General features: G+C 46.4%; 1 protein-coding gene across 1 annotated transcript in view; it reads right to left on the reverse strand.

Moving 5' to 3' along the window:
- LOC144153480 (uncharacterized) overlaps positions 1-17,894 on the reverse strand; it is a 185,644-nt gene that overhangs the window by 76,893 nt on the left and 90,857 nt on the right. Inside the window, exon 10 of the mRNA XM_077685122.1 lies at positions 16,745-16,886. Coding sequence (XP_077541248.1) covers positions 16,745-16,886 — 142 coding nt within the window. The remainder of the gene's footprint in view (positions 1-16,744; positions 16,887-17,894) is intronic.

The raw sequence follows: 17,894 nt of genomic DNA on the forward strand, positions 1-17,894 counted from the left end.
CCCCACTCATTGAGCGGAAAATCATTGTCATTTAGTAAGCATGGTCACGATGGCTTTGCTGTCCCTGTGACGTACTCTGATCGGCCTATTGGCCAACGCAGGCGTATTCTTTGATAATTTCAGGTCGAGGCATACACGGCGCTGAATGGTCGGTGGGGCCGGATTGGTTTGACACCGCAGGCCAAATGCCTCCAACACAAAACACGTAGACCACTCACGTCTCTTCTTGACAAATCTAAACTGATATAATAGAATACGACCTCGGAGTAGCGTCATCGCCACTAACTCCCAGTCCGGGGACAGTCAGAAGAAAGCGAAGCACTTGTTAAGGTGCCCGAATACGGAAACATTATTGTGCAATTGAACGCCTGAAACGCTCAATTCTCCTCCTTTTCTTAAGGCGTTTCGTCTTATAGCCGCTTCACACCATTTGCTTTGCCGCCTGGTTCCACCTTACACATGAAAATTTTTACACCCTTTTAACACCCCGTTTGGCCGAAAAAAGTTTAAAAGCCTTGTACCATGGCACATACCTTTACAATGTGCTCTGACAAGAAAAGGTTGTTAGGGTGAAAAAAAGGGCGCTAACACCCGAAAATAAGGGTGTAAGGTTGCCTAACACTCAAACATAAGGGTGTGGGCAGAGCAACTACGCGTGGCAATGGGAATGGGATTAGCGCGCAGCATGACACACAGACAAATTTAACACACGCAAGTCCCACTTGTACCCCAAATGAATTGAGCTAGAAAACCAACGAGATGCATGGGGAGAGCGAGTACATACTTACTTACCTTAGAAATACATTTGTTCTTGCCTTTACAGCCATCGAAGGAAAGTTTTCTAATAGAGTCGATGCGCTTGCCGCAAAAATCAGAAACTTGAGCGCTAATTTTTCAACTATGCATTTAATGCAAGCATAGATAAGTAAGCGTGCGGATTTGCAAAAAAGCTTAATTGTAAGGCGGTTATTACGTGCAGTAAGTCACGAACATTTATTATATACCAAACACATTTTCCACACCCTTTGAACACACACCGAGAACGAACACCGTTCGTTCCTCGAGGTGTTCGTTCAAGGTGTTCAATTTTCCTAAAATTACGTGGCCCGTTTCTGATCTTGCAACTCCTGGTTTAACTAATGAAGCGGTTAGTTTTATTAATTTATGCGCAGATTTTGGTCTCACCCAAATTATAAATGAACCTACAAGGATTTCTGACACAAGCGCTAACACACTGGACCTTATTCTGACTACGTGTCCCGATCTTATTCATTCCTTATAATTTTTGCCTTGGTTAAGCGATCACCTATTGATCAACTTTTTTTCATCAAAGGCGTCATTACTCATCCTCCGACAAAATGTAAATATATTCGAGACTACAGTAAGGCTGATTTTTCAGCCATTAACCATGAACTTGCAAGTTTTTTGGACAGTTACACGCCCAACGTTTTCGAACGGTCTGTTGAAAGCAACTGGTCACTTTTCAGGTCTAAAATAGAGAACCTTGTAAATAGGTATATACCGCTGCGCGTAATTGCCTGTAAGCATCGATCCCCGTGGTTCAACGTATCGTTGAAACGCTTATCTAACAAAAAAAAAGCGGCTGTTTCGTAAAGCCAAAAGAAATGATAGCTTTGATAGTTGGTCCGCGTATCGAGCGTGCTCAGCCACTTATAAAAACGTGCTTAAGGATGCCAAACGTGTTTTTTCCATGATACACTCCTTACGCTCCTTGTTGACAATTCTAAGAAATTTTGGAACATTGTTGGTAACAAACCCGTGAATACTGTTTCATTAACCGATTGTGATGGTGCTGCAATCCCACCGTCTCAGTGTTGTGTTGTGTGAAACTCGATATTTTCAAAATCATTTTTGCACTCCCCTGTTGTTGAAATGCCACATTTCCTTCATGCTGATTTTGCTGCTATGGATGCTGTACTCTTCGATTTGGATGGTGTGGTGAAATTGATAAGAGACTTAGAAATGTCGTCGTCATCAGGTGTAGACGGCATCAACGCAAAGTTTTAAAAAATACAGAGATGTACTCCGCTGTGATATTATGCAATCTATTTCATCAATGCTATACTATGGGCTTATTACCTAACCATTGGAAGATCGGTAAAATTGTGCCATTATTTAAATCTGGTGATCCATTTTGCCCCTTTAATTACAGGCCGATATCAATAACGAATGTTTTTTGTAAGATTTTTGAGCATATATTACATTCTAATTTGGTTAAATTTCTGGAAGATAACTCATTTTTCACCCCTAAGCAACATGGATTCCGTAAAAAATTTTCTTGTGAGACTCAACTTATTTCTTTCATACATGACATTGCCAATGCTGTTGATAACGGACATTCCATTGATAGTATTTTTATTGACTTCTCAAAGGCTTTTGATTTAGTTAATCACCAATTACTATACATGAAGTTAAGCAAACTAAATGTTGATCCAAATATTCTTCCTCTGATTGAAATTTTTTTATTTAATAGAACTCAGTTTGCATCTGCCAATGAATTTCAGCCACCGCACTCTCTAGTGACATCAGGGGTACCACAGGGTTCCGTGCGGGGTCCTTTGCTTTTCTGGATTTATGTTAATGACTTGTCTTCAGTAGTTAATTCAAGCATTAGGTTGTTCGCGGATGATTGCGTTATTTTCAGAACTATTACTGCAGATTCTGATACTTCCATACTTCAGAGTGACCTCCATAATATTACTGCATGGTGTAACACATGGAAAATGAGTCTAACTACTAACAAATGCAAAACAATTAGATTTTCACATAAGCCTGATACCTCCAATATTTACGACTACTATATCCAGGGCTCTAAACTAGAACTTGTTGCTTCATACAAATATTTAGGAATTCATATAACCAAGAACCTTCCTTGGCAACTTCATGTAAATTTTATTGTTAATAATGCGAACCTTATGCTTGAGTACTTGCGACGTAATTTCTCTATGGCGCCTTCTCAGCTTAAACTACTGTTATATAAAACTTTAATTAGGCCTAAACTTGAGTACGCGTGTTCGGTGTGGGATCCCCATTATGATTATCTCATTAACACGTTGAAAATGGTTAAAAATCGTAGTGCACGCTTCATCCTTTCCAACTATGCTCGGACATCTAATGTTTCTGCTATGAACCGAACTTTAAACCTTCCCAACCTAACCCACATCTAATGTTTCTGCTATGAAACGAACTTTAAACCTTCCCAACCTAGCCCTACGCAGAAAAATTGCCCGTTTGTCAGCCTTTCATAAAATTTATTTTTCAAACGCATACCTCAAAATTGAACTTCTTTCTGCGCCTTCATATGTATCATCCCGTATTGAACATCGCCATAAGGTATATATTCCCCACTGCAATACTAACTTATTTTTTCCCTCTCATTCCCAAAACTGCTTAAGAATGGAATCACCTGCCCCTGCAATAGCTAGTATAATCGATATATCTTCATTTAAGATTGCCATCTAAAATTACTTTTGTTCCTTATAATTGCATTTATGCTATTGACTCTGTTGTGTATGCTATTTGCATTTTTGTTGCCCACTATTGTTTTTGTTGTGGTTGTTCCCAATGATTTGTTTCACTCTTGTTTTTTCTGGTGATAATGCCCGTGACCACTCCCTTCTGTAACACCCTCTGGGCTTTGAAGGTATTGAAATGAAATGAAATTTGTTGGCGGAATGACACTACTTTCTAGATTCCTCTCAGCTGCTTCTAACTTTCCCTCAACGACTCTCCCTTCATCGCGTTCGTTATTGAATTCCATAACAACGTGCGCTGTTTATTTGGACGGGGACACGGACAGTGAAAAAGACAAAACCATACGATGGTGCGCAAACTAGCCACTGGTTTATTGAAATCTTTATCGTTATTTATAGGCACGCGATTCTGAGTGTACATTATTAGGGTGAACATGATATCTTCGTGCGCGTGGGCTCATGTGAAGTTGGACTTTTCTTTCATCATTTTTATCTCTTTTCCTGTGAGCACTATTGTGGGCACGCTAATACATTTCTCAGGTTCCACAGACAGCATACTGAAGGCCTCAATCACTTCCCGAACCCTTCGGTCATTCGAGCGTGACAGCACACTTGCTTGCTTTAGGTTGGGTTTACATCCGCATTTTGAGCAGTGGGCTGCAAGGTGGCCTGACGATTGTAATTGATTACAAGCATTTTTGTGCTCCCGGAATCTTTCATATAAACATCGGCCCGTTTGTCCAATGTAGGATGCGCCGCAGGGAAATGGAATTTTGTCGACAACTCCAAGTTTACAGTCGACAAATTTGTTGACGTGCTTTACGCCACAAGATCAATGCCCTTGTGCGTGTTGGTTTTGCGAGTTCACTTTCTTGCATATTGCCTTTACTTGTGAAGGCCCCGGGAACACAACGTGAAAATTGCACTTGAATGCAACTTATTTCAATCTATGCGATACGTTGTGTACGTACGGCAACACTACTAGATTCTTTTTGTCTGGTTCTGCTTTTTCTTTTGGTTTTTTGTTAAGTTTTTTGAGGCATTCCTCGGCTACCGAGACCAGCACCTTCTTGGTGTATCTTCTTCTTGTAGCTGGACCAACATCTTCGTGGTGGACCAGCACCATCATCCTCTGACTGGACCAGCACCAGCATCTTCTTGGTGGCAGGACCTCAGGAGTTCAGTTTGCACGAACAAACTTTCCGAGGCGCAGTGTGGGCACGATTTTTTCACGACTGGCATCATGCTTGACGTGGCAAGACTTCGTTTTGTAAGCTTTGAATGACATGAGTCAAATGGTAGCACACCTTTCTCACTTCTCGTTCTATAAGCCCAGCATGTATATGTTCTTCTTCAAATCGGAGTTCCAGGTCTAGGTACTGGAGGCCGATTTGAAGAAGAACATACATGCTGGGCTTATAGAACGAAAAGTGAGAAAGGTGCGCTACCATTTCACTCATGTCATACAAAGCTTACAAAACGAAGTCTTGACACGTCAAGCATGATGCAAGCCGTGAAAAAATCGTGCCCACGCTGCGCCTCGGAAAGTTTGTTCGTGCTAACTGAACGCCTAAGGTCCAGCGGATACACCAAGCAAGTGCTGGTCTCGGTGACCGAGAAATGCTTCAAAAAACTTAACAGAAAACCGAAAGAAAAAGCAGAACCAGACAAAAAGAATCTAGTAGTGTTTCCGTACGTACAGGGGAGATTAAAAGAAATACGAACAACGGAGCACACAGCTTCCGCCGCATGCCGCACCGTCTGGCTGCACTGTCAGTAAACTGCGCGCATGCGTAGTTCTTTCAGAGCGTTTGAGAGTGTGGCCTACTGTTAGGGGAAATGCTTGATAAAGAAGCGACGCCGGTCATTCATTCTAAGGCGTCTTGTTATGCTCTGTCGCCACTGAGCATCCTGTTATCTACTACATTCGGGAGCCAAGCGCGCAGCAAGCTGATTGCAGCTATCACAATGCTCTTCAACGATCATCCTGTTTAGTGGCGACGCAGCGTGAAAAGGCGCCTAAAAAAAACGACCGGTGTCGCTTCTTCATCAAGCATTTCCCACGAATATAGGGCTACACTCCCAAACGCTCTCGAAGGAGTGCGCATGCGCGCAGTTTACTGACTTTGCAGCCAGACGGTGCAGCCTACGTCGGAGGCTGTGCGCTCCGTTGTTCGCATTTCTTTTAATCCCCCCCTGTACACAACGTATCGCATAGATTGAAAAAAGTTGCAAGCAAGCACAATGTTCCCGTTGTCTTCTCAGTGCCTTCAAAAGTAAAGCCAATATGCAAGAAAGTGAACTCGCAAAACCAACACGCACAAGGGCAGGGATCTTGTGGCGTAAAGGACGCCAACAAATTTGTCGAGTGCGCAGTTGGAGTTGTCTACAAAATTCCATTTCCCTGCGGCGCATCCCACATCGGACAAACGGGCCGATGTTTAAATGAAAGATTGCGGGAGCACAACAATGCTTGTAATCAATTACAATCGCCAGGCCACCTTGCAGCCCACTGCTCAAAATGCGGATGTAAACCCAAGCTAAAGCAAGCAAGTGTGCTGTCACGCTCGAAGGACCGAAGGGTTCGGGAAGTGATTGAGGCCTTCAGGATGCTGTCTGTGGAACCTGAGAAATGTATCAGCGTGCGCACAATAGTGCTCACAGGAAAAGAGATGAAAATGATGAAAGAAAAGTCGAATTGCACATGAGCGCACGCGCACGAAGATATCATGTTTACCATATTAATGTACACTGACCATCGCATGCTTATAAATAACGATAAAGCTTTCAATAAACCATTTGCTAGTTTGCGCACCATCGTATAGTTTTGTCTTCTTCACTGTCCGTGTCCCCCGTACAAATATGCAGCGCACATTATTATAGAATTCAAGACTGTGCCAACTAGCCCCGAAACATGCATTTATTAACACGTTCGTTACTTAGCGCTGCCTCTAGTGCTGCAACCCGCTTAGCTAAACCCCAGTTATCCAGCGCTGCCTCCAGTGCTGCAACCCGCTTAGCTAACCCCGAGTTATCCGCTTCAACGTGTTCTAGCCGCGATACCACTAAGCATAAACGACACGTACAGGTCCGCGCAAAAGTAAACGGAGCACAGGAGCGGTGGCCGAACTGCATCGCTGCGCCGCGTATAGGCGCCGACGGGAAGCATGGAGCGCCGGTCAAAGAGTGTGTTCGCACGGCCCCCGCCGCCCTATCTGATATGTTTAATCGCCGCTCTGCTGGCGTGTCATGCTCGGCGGGACGGTCTTCACAAGGCAGCGTGGGGCTATAGAGGGGCGCTGTTGGCATTGCCGCTCGCAGGCATCAGCGGCGACCGCACCCGCTGCTCATGAGCTGGACGAAGCTGCGCGCGCCCGGAAACGTGCCTTGTTGGGCCCTGTAAAGGGCGGCATAAAATTGTATGCCGCTGCGGTTCAGCATAGCATGTCATTGCTATATAATTAAGTGTCAGCCGGCAACAAAATTGCCGTGTACAATATAGAAAGCACATTCACAGACATTTTCGTTGTACGGAAAAAAAATCCCGCTAACGAGATTTCTTCTTTTATTTTGGGTTTGTCCCAAGTTATTGATGCCGGTCAGTCCAGGTCTGTTCTGAAGAAAGGAAAATAAAAAATGTCCATGCGGGGGAAATTCTGTATTAAAGAACACCGTAAAGAATAGGTACAATCGTTGACTGCTATTACAGCGGGCCTCATAGGGCGCATATTCTGTTGCGCATTAAAACCGACGTTGTTATTTTTAACAACGAGCACCTTATATTAGTTAAGAAAGTGTTGCAGATTTAAATTAAACTCCGCATTGAATTGAAAGATCGCTTCACCGCATGACCTCAGTGTCTTGCAAAAGAGCACCATCAAGGCCTCAAAATGACCGATGACGAGTATGGTCGTCATGGCCGATGGCGACCACGCTCTTAATCGGTTAACTTGGACAAGATCTTATGTCAACGGGAGCCAAAGGGTTAATGCGACAACAAAATATGCGCCCTATGAGGTCCGCTGTAATAGCAGTCAACGATTGTACCTATTATTTACGGTGTTCTTTAATACAGAATTTCCCCCGCATGGACATTTTTTATTCTCCTTTCTTCAGAACAGACCTGGACTGACCAGCATCAATAACGTGGGACAAACCCAAAATAAAAGAAGAAATCTCGTTAGCGGGATTTTTTTTCCGTACAACGAAAATGTCTGTGAATGTGCTTTCTATATTGTACACGGCAATTTTGTTGCCGGCTGACAATTAATTATATAGCAATGACATGCTATGCCGAACCGCAGCGGCCTACAATTTTATGCCGCCCTTTACAGCGCGCAACAAGGCACGTTTGCGGGCGCGCGCAGCTTCGTCCAGCTCATGAGCAGCGGATGCGGTCGCCGCTGATGCCTGCGAGCGGCAATGCCAACAGCGCCCCTCTATAGCCCCGCGCTGCCTTTAGAAAACCGTCGCGCGTAGCATGACACGCCAGCGTAGCGGCGATTAAACATATCAGATAGGGCGGCGCACGGCCGGACTGGAGGAGCGGCGAGCGCGCACTTTCATACGGCCTGCGCACCCAAGAAGGAAACCATACAGCAGATTCTGGACAGAGTGAGGGCGCTTCGAACCAACCCTCTACCCTTCAAACGCTTTTATTATTAGTCGACGCATCGCCTCTGGCCGAGTGAGCCGACGACGCTTGCCGCGCGTATTTTGGATCTGCCGCGGAATATCACCGGTACAAATGAATACCTTCGCTGCTATATCTCGCCAAAAAGAAGACTCGTTGTGCCCTTCAGTTGCATGATCAAGAGCTTTAGCTGTATGTTTTTTTCACAATGCGCTTCGCTGCCGGCGGTCCGCTCAGCCCGACCGGAGCGTGAATAGCAGAATCCGTTTTAGCTAAGCGATAACATTATCTCCCTCGACGGGAAATCATTCGAGTCACCGGTCATGCCCTGTGCGTGTGCGAACCAAGACATCATCCGAAATGAAAAATAAGAATTGATATTTCAGGCACGGAAAGTGCCGTGTTTATTGCCTGTCTCACCATTTCCATATTTATACAGTCGCTGATAAGATATGAAGACCTCGCATATTTTTCGTCATGTGCCTCGCGTTAAAATGGTTCTTTCAAATGTTTGATCCGGCACTTTCGGATGATAATGTTAGGCAGTTAAGCAGAGGGGAAGGAATCGCCTATTTTAAAAACGCCCATGTAAATGAACACGGACAGTATCACCTGTAGCCACGGCAGGGCTAGGGCAGCGGCAAATGCGCGCTCGCCACTCCTCTACCCCGCCCGTGCTGTAGGTCAACTAGCGAGGGTTGGTCCGCAGCGCCACGAACTAGCGGCGATGAAAGGTGGGAACTATACCCGAAGCGCAGGCCGTATGAAAGTGAGCGCCTGACGCTCCTCCAGTCCGGCCGTGGGCGGCGGGGGCAGTGCGAACACTCTCTTTGACCGGCGCTCCATGGTTCCCGTCGGCGCCCATACGCGGCGCAGCGATGCAGTTCGGCCACCACTCCCGTGCTCCGTTTACTTCTGCGCGGACCTGTACCTGCCCCTTCGTCTGCCTTGCCGCTATCCCGCTGAAGCTCTTCTGCGTCTACTTGCTTGCCAAGGACAGCTACAACACTGTACCAGCTTTCTACGCGCATCTCGGCTGAAAACCCGACACAGCGAGAAAGAACCGAGCGGGTAAATACTTATCTTCGGATGCCCTCCGCTGTCTCTGCCTTTCCGCTGTCCTTCACTCTGCAAACACGCTGTTGTCGGAACACCAGAAAAGACCGTCCGCACAGGTTGACTACGCACTGCGCAGTTCGACAACTTGCTTGTTCGACAACTAGCGCCATCTAGTGAAAACTGGAACAACCAAAATGCGTTTCTTGTTTATTTTAAATGCAGAGCATTTCTTTAATTCACGATGTTATGCGTCCGTAACTCGGCGTCCGCACCACGGCAGCTGCGCCCTCTCCCCCACTCCTCCTCGCCCTCAACACGCTTGCAACAACAGGTGCAGCGCGCGCTCCGGCACGGCAGCTGCGCCCTCTCCCCCACTCCTCCTCGCCCTCAACACGCTTGCAACAACAGGTGCAGCGCGCGCTCCGGCGTTGCAAGCACCGTAGCAACAGCAGGTGCGGGCGCGTCGTGGCGTGACGGTGGCGTGATAGCGCGCTCTCTCTCCGCCTCCTTTCCCTCTACTGGGTTCGTTGGGAATATAAACCCGGGTGTCGGCGCGTCAGCCGCACTCCAGTTCTGCTTCGCTCTCTTCTCGTCGCAGTTGTCGCAGTTGCTAAGCGATGGAAGCAAGACCTTCAACTAGTACCGCGACGCAATCCAACTTCAGCGTCGCGGCACCAGTTCAAGGTCTCGTTCTGTCTCTCCCCAATCATACCAACAACAACAACCCTACCACCACCATTACAACACCCATCGCCACCGCCACGCGCGTAACGCCGCTAATGCTCTGCATTTACTCGTGCCCCTCCCGCGGGGGCATGTCGGGGTTTTTTTTTTTTGCTCAAGCAAAGAAGCAAACTGGGCCGCTAGGAACAGTTCTATGAATTTGGAAATCATTTTGTACTGGTAGATGGTGCTTTTTAATCCAATGGGTCATGTATTAGTAAGTCCCATTAGGACGTGATCAACTGAGTCTTCCTTAACACGTTGGGCACGTCGTTACGTCCGTTGCGAAACGACCAACGGCAGGTGAAATAAAAGCACCTCACTAGGCACAACACAGTACAATATGGTTCGGGATTAACTCTCCTGCACTTATACATAAACTTCAGTCCCAACAGATTTCCCATGCAGCGGGTGCTACATTTGGCATACCATAATCTTGTGAGCTTCCAATTCTATTAGATTTTGTAAAGATGGTATTCACATAAAAGTTTAGCGGGCAATCACATCTCTTGGCAACACAGAAACCCGCGATGACAGTGTCCGCCCTCCTATCGGTACATGCATCCGCAACTCCCAGAAAAAAAAAATTAAACATGCCTCCACGTACGTTATCTGCGCCGAAACCACCCGATTCTCGACCGTGGCGTCAAGGGATATGAATATTCTTACTAATACTGTGTAATGACACTCTAATTGCCCTCGATAACATCTCATCCGCAACGGAGAATGGAGTCGCGGTTGAAAAAGAAAACGGTACGACGCAGAAAATGCGTACTGTGCAGCGCATTTTTCTGCGAACACGGTTATTATCACGTAGCCAATGAAGATGCAGCTGTCTTGAAGGAAAAACAAGTTTATTGGAGCGAACGCGTGCTCCCTAAAGGTACATAGGACGCGAATCAGCAGTGTACAAAGCGACGTGCGTAGGCGAGTGTCGGTAAAATGGAATGCCGCGGCGTCCGCGTTGTGAGCATTGATCTTTCGGTGCGTGCGTTTCTCAAACTGTCTAATTACATGGAGAACACTGTACATCAAAGAAGATTCTTCTAGGCTAGTGAAGTTAAGGGGAAACGCTTTCCCTATCAAATTAGATAACCCTTGACGCATTAAAATAAAGAATGGAACCCGCACTTCACTCGGCACAAAGATAACGAAAGCCAGTGGGTCCGGGAGGTAAAATCAAAACAAACAAACCCAACGCATAGTTCCCACCAATTTAGACGCAGGTGCGACCGCATCTTGCCCATGTCACAGTCGTGCAGTACAACAGCCACGTAATGCTTCCGAAAAAATTATCACCGTTAACGGGTACGCCAGATGTGATACGACGGCACCGTAGCAGTGAGTGCATTGTCAGCTCAGAGAATTTCGACTACTACATTTAAGTTTCCGAGCGGCCCAAGGGGAAGGCGATCGCCGAGAGCTGAGCGACCTGTGACCCATACCAAAACACGACAGCTGGAAATCAGCTGATATCTGCCAACGACTTCACTTGTGTCTTGCGACCGGTAGGCTGTAGGACGCTGCAGAAAACAGTACTTGACATCAAGGTATTGCTTTTGAGAACGCTAGGACACGAGATTCCTGCTGCCCGCTCAAACGCTGCCGCACATAAGCGCTACGGCGCTCACTTTGCAGCCTTTGAGCCATGACCAACATGTGCTCGCTCGTAAGTGTACGAGAAGGGTGAGACTGAATTTTAGCACAAAGTCGTCACACCCATGAACGGAACAGCCAGTCTCTTCGCGTAACCAACGTTCATGAGGCACATCATACGTTATGGAATCATTCAAACACGCCTTGTACGAGACGCACACAAGCTGCGTCGCGGAAACCCGCAGACATTGAGGAGTCGCGGCCGTCTTCCCTGCAGACGTCCCGTGCATATTACATCGCCATAGCAACGGAAACTCACAGGCTCACACAGCGCACACACATGGTTGCCGGTGTGCACGCCTCGCCAGTGAATATACCAACTAGGTCAGTGTGTACATGCAGAGAAAGATGTCAATCTGCGATATTTACTTTTGGTAACCAGTTCACATTTCTGTGGTGTAATTTTCCACGGCTGTTTATAAACCATTAGCTCTAGTACAAACGTGTTGTGGCTATCCGGCAACTGAAATTTATTTGTGCACTCAAAACAGACTAAAATTTGGATGGCAGTTCCAAAGTGAATGCGGCACGGAGCATTCCAGGAAGTTCTGTCGTGTAGACTGTATCTTCGGTGGCCTTGCCTGGCTGCGTCACTTTCGTTGTTAACTGCAAATTATTTTACCGGAGTTGCGGTCGACCCTGCGTGAAGGCGAAGAAATAGCTTCAACTTTTACATAGCAATAATTGGGCTATACCTAAGGAAACAATTTTCTGCACGAACATTAGTGCGCCCATTTCGCTCCATTTTTGCTCCGAGTGCCTGTCTCCCTTCGCCTTTTGTGTAATTTTTCGCGCTTTACTCGCCATTCATCTCTCATCTACTTGTTCGTAATCGCTCTTCCACCACTCAGCAGCATGCATGATATTTGTGTCATTGCCACGTGTAAACCTCCCGTCAGTGATAACCACAGCGCATAAAAATCTCGATGCGTTCACTAGGCGTGTTTCGGTGTCGCTGATTACGCCATTCGTGTGGCAGACGCCTTCCTTTCTACATCTGCGCTGTCGTGTCGGTAAAGTAAGGGAAAAATGCCTCGACTGCCAAAATATAAGTAAATAAAGATGGGTGACCAGCGAAGGTATTCAAGGCATGGAGAAGAAAATACCAGAATTTGGTTGAAAGCTGCCAGTAGATTTTCATCCGTGAATTGACGGCGGTAATGCCTAAAAAATATATACCCGAGCAAACGTTTATTTTTAAAGAACAAAAGCACTACCACGACAAGGACAAGCAAGTAGACACACAAAAGGCGCTAACTTCTACGAAGACTTCTATTAGCGGAACACATCATAAATATGAATAAAAAATTGGGCGCGCCATAATGCGTATTTGTTCCCGTCCCATTAGGTTCAGAAACTCACGCTCTTTTCTGATAGGCCGCAGAGGCAGCACTAACAGACTAGCATTCCGCAAGCCGATTCTTGTATTTGCCAACAATGGCGCACCTGCTGAACAGTTGTTTGCAGCCATGTGGCTTGCATTGTGACGCCATCCACTGTTCTTCACATTATTTCTGTGCTCTCGGAGGCGTTCGTTGAGGCACCGCCCAGTTGGGCCTATGTATCTTTTTTTCCTACCTAACGGCAGGCTGTACACGGAGCCTTCTGCTTATGCTATAAAAATGTTCTAGTGCTTTTTTTTTGCATCTAGGCTTGGTAAATAGCCTAGAGTTTGTCAATCTCCATAGCTAGCACAGTTTGTTGCGTGCCGAAAACACAACTTTTACCCTCGACCACGCATTTACTGTTTCGAATTGCAGGAGCTGCTTGTGTACATATAGTATGACCGCTGTCTTTGGCCTTTCCGTAAAGGTTGCCTAATATCACCGTTACTACCTTTTTTGGTACCTTGAGCACTGTTTTAGCCCCGAAACTAATAAATGCTTAGGGCAGCCAGCTTCAGACAGGCGTACCGCCTGATTATTCAAACTCTGGTCCATTAAAAGGCGGAACAATAATTACGAAGCACAGTTCTTTTTTACCAGCGTTTTTACCAGCTTTCTTTACCAGCTTTTTGCCAGCTCTTTTTAGCAGCTTTGAATGAGCCAAGAAGGGAAGAAGCTGCTTATTTTCCAGTGTTTCGTAGCAACAGCAAACATCCGCATACACTATCAAATCAGTTTCCGACATCTCTCGCGTAAGCTGATTTGTGTGTTTGGCATCGATTGCCAAACACACTCGAATGGTAGCTTGCATTTATGTGGCTTGCAGAGGGACGCCAGCCATCCCCGCGTGCTGTTCTTCGCATGATTTCTGTGCTCTCGGAGGTGTTCGCTTGGCACCGCCCAGTTCGGCCTGTGTACCGTTTTTCCCTACCAACGGAAGGCTCCACACGGCGCTTACTGACAAGCGGTTCTTGTGCTTTTTTTGCATATAGTTCCGTAGATAGCCTAGAGTTTGTCAATATGCATAGCTTGCTACATTTCTTAAGTGTGGAAAACACAACGCTTACCTTCAACCACGCAGCTATATTTTCCAAATTGTGGGAGACCTTGTGTACATATGGAATAACCGCTGCTTAGGCCTTTCCAGGAATGTTGCCTTAGTCTCGCCGTTACTACTTTTTTTCGATTCCTTGAACAGTGAATCAGCTACCAAAACTAACAAACGTTTGGGGCAACCAACTTGAGTGTGGCGTATAGCTTAATTATCAAGGCTTGATGATCATTAAATCGGGGAAATATTTATTTACGATATTACTGAAGCACAGTTCAACTATTCCTTTTTCACCAGCTTTGCATGCACCGAGTTGAAGAGGAGAAGCGGCTTATTTGCTCATGGGTTGTAGCAGCAGCAGCAGAGATGTTTGTCTTTAAATGCATTACAGATATCCAAAAACTGGATTGAAACATTGTAACGGAGTTCGTGTGTTTACTTAAGCGGGGCTAGACACTGCGTAAAGTGCTACGCACTGCCTAAAGGACAATTAAAAATGACTGCCCAACCTAAAGATCTTTACAACCGGTGTCCCTTTAGAGTAGAGGAAATCGCATTCTCGATTTTTGAAAGTAAATTGCTAAGAACGGGGGTGATACAGGACCCCATGTATATGTATATATATACGATAGAGAAGTCGGCTGCTCTAATTTCTCATAATAGACATTAAAGCAACACTCTCCAGCCTGAATGCCTCTGCAAATTTTCATATTTATCACCATGTTTGCCACAACTTGAGGTTTGCTGAACAAACAATAACAAATGATCACCGAAGGACACCACCATGATTTTGACTCATATCAAATTACCTCATTGAACATCCCAAATGTTTTGCAAGCTTAATTATCTGCTTATATTTTTATTAGTGTTTTAAGTATTTCTTCAAAGAAAATTCCGACAGGCCTTGAATTGCGGGGCAGAGCCTAAGACTGATAATAGCGCTATGGGCTGGAATTTAATGTCAACCACCTCAGAGTGGGGCCTGCACAGAATCAACACAATTTGTCAAGCTCTGTTTTAAACCAGTGATTCATACTTCGATAGTCTGTGTTGATGCATTCCTGACTCCGTTATCGCTCAATACATACTCACAATCTCGAGATGAGCTTTCTGATCAGAGCATCACTGTTGGTGCTGAATTAAATAAATAGAAACCTGAAAAAACGGCTTATTGTGAATCACCAGTTGCGGACCTATTTTGCTGGAAAGGCCTTTGAATGGTTTGGACAGAGGAAGTATTCTAAAAAAATGTTGTTGATTCCTCTTTCATAGGAATCGGTAAAGCACGAAAGTCAGATGTGCCTTCACAGGATTAGTTGAATGTTTTTTCTGCATCGAGATGAACTTGCACATTGAAATTTATATTTCGTCGGTATGGCAACGTAAGACTTATTAACATTCGAAAATGGATTGCACGCGCCGGAGCACTGCGTAAACCCGAATGAAACCACACGCGCGCGCAAACCATGCAAACGAAACCGAGCGGGTTGCCAGCGAATCGTTTGGTGAAGTCACGGTCGGCTGCAGTGAAAGACCGCGATTTGCAGGACGGGTGTGCTTGGTGAGGGACAACCTGCTGGCGCGTCGCTCTCACAAATGTGCGACCGCTGCGTCCCTGCTCCGTGGAGTGTACCGCATACGGTTGCGTTGCGACGAGCTCAGCTGGCACCAACTGTCGGCGCTCATTCGCATCATGATGCGCTACTTCGCTTCACCTCTCTTAGACGGCAGCACCATCGAAATAGAAGAGGTTATAGGAAAGATATACGACGCGGTCATACAGCTGTCTGCGCTTCAGCTCGTAGCGGAGTCGGTAAAGCGCCTGGCACTTCCTGTTGCGGCAACGGAACACCCGGCTCGAATCCTGGCGCAGCCGCGTCTTTCTGGCATTGGCATTTCTGTGATGAATATGACGTCAGTCAGGTTTTGGTGGACCGCGGCACAAAACACTTTCGTGTTAAAAAGTATTTGCTTGCTGAGGTAAGAGAAATGTCCCAGCAGTTCTCACACACTGCCCATAATTTGGAGCATTTTATTATATCGGGATCTCTCCAAGTGCATTTTTAGCATAATTGGCTTTTTGTAAGTTTGTTACGCTATATACGTCCACGCGCATCCCGAGGGGCAGTAAAAAGTTTGTCTTATGCAGGAGTGGTGACACGCCCGCCAAGGCGAGACTGCTTGCTATTGGCCTTGTTGAGCTTCCAAATACTGGCTGGTCAAACACAAATTTTTTTAAACCCGAGTTTTCTTATTTTTTCAGTGAATTTGTTTAAGTCTTTCTGTACCTTCGTGAGCAACTCATTAGAAATGCAATGTGTTTTAAAACAGCCGACGAGATGTTTTTGGTACAGTTACCGCAATTGCGGCGATGTAGCATCCAATGTGACAGGTCACAGTAACACTAGCGGTTACTGCCGTTTGTAGAGAGCTATATTAAACATTGAACGTAAGCATTCCCAATACCGGGTACTAAAATCCTGCCACACAAAGATTTAGCAATAAAACGTTAAAAATGCCAAATCGCGCATTGCCTAAATAAAGTTAGTGTTTTCATCCACGTAGGGGCAACCTGTTCAGCATCCACAGCTGTTGATCGCATCTTTGCGCACCAGAAATGTACGACGAAATCTAGTAATGCATTTAGTCAGCCACCATGCTGTAGGGCGGTGTCTACACCAAGGCCTGAATAACGAACGTTTCAATCGCAGCCCATCCGCACTTTCCTCTGCTTGACACTTGCCTGTACGAAGGGTCCTTTCGGAGAGCCGACCGCAAGACTTGCCCCGTTTCTGTGTGTGGTAGGGACGCCGGAAAGTAGACGCCGCCGATGAGGTGCTTGTGCTTGGCCAGGCTGACTTCCCCGTCGCGGCAGCTCACCGAGGCTGAGGAAGGAGGGACAGAAGTCACACATTCTGCCCGTTGCACAAGGCAAAAAATGTGGTTGTTTCCTCTTTCATAGGAACCGGTAAAGCACGAAAGTGTAATGTGCCTGCACAGGACTAGTTGAATGTTTAGTGTGCATCGATATGAATTTGCACGTCGCTAATCATATTTCACCGGTATGGCACCGTTCGACACATCAACGGTAGACACTGGATTGCACGCGTAGCAGCATTGCGTAAATTGGACTGAAACCACAGGTGCTCGCAAACCGTCCGTGCGAACGAAACCAAACGGGTTGTCAGCGAATCGTTTGGTGAACACACGGTCCGCTGCAACGAAAGGAGCAGCGGACCGTGTCACGAGCGCGACATCCGCAAGTCGGCTTCTTCCCAGCTTACGATGCGCGTCCCCCGTGTACGTAGTCGCTGGCATTGAGGCGCCAACTGTCGGCGCTCATTAGCGTCAGGATGCACTACTTGCTTCACCTCTCCTAGATGGCACCACTGTCTGAAAGGAAGGCTATAAGGCGTGTTTGTCGGTCTGTTCACGCGTCTGTTCATAGCGCAGTCGCATCGCGTTTCGTACCTCCTGTTGCGGCGAAAGAGTTAGTGGCTCGAGTCCAGGCGTCGCCGCGCCAATCGAATTTTTTTCTGGCGATGTCATTTCCGTGACGGATATGACTTGAGTAAGAGCTTTGTGGACCCCGGCATAAAAGATTTTCGCGTTAAAAAAGGTCTTTCACACGCCCACCCATATCTTGATCAATTCACCCCCACTCTTTGAGCGGAAAATCATTGTCACTTAGTAAGCATGGTCGCGATGGCTTTGCTGTCCCTGTGACGTACCCTGATCGGTCTATTGGCCAATGCAGGCGCATTCTTTGATAATTTCAGGTCGAGGCACACACGGCGCTGAATGGTCGGTGGGGCCGGATTGGTTTGACACCGCAGGCCAAATGCCTCCAACACAAAACACGTAGACCACTCACGTCTCTTCTTGACAAATCT

This window comes from Haemaphysalis longicornis, unplaced genomic scaffold, assembly GCF_048455015.1.
Source record: "Haemaphysalis longicornis isolate Haplotype H1 unplaced genomic scaffold, Haemaphysalis longicornis Haplotype H1 scaffold_9, whole genome shotgun sequence".
Lineage (NCBI taxonomy): Eukaryota > Metazoa > Arthropoda > Arachnida > Ixodida > Ixodidae > Haemaphysalis > Haemaphysalis longicornis.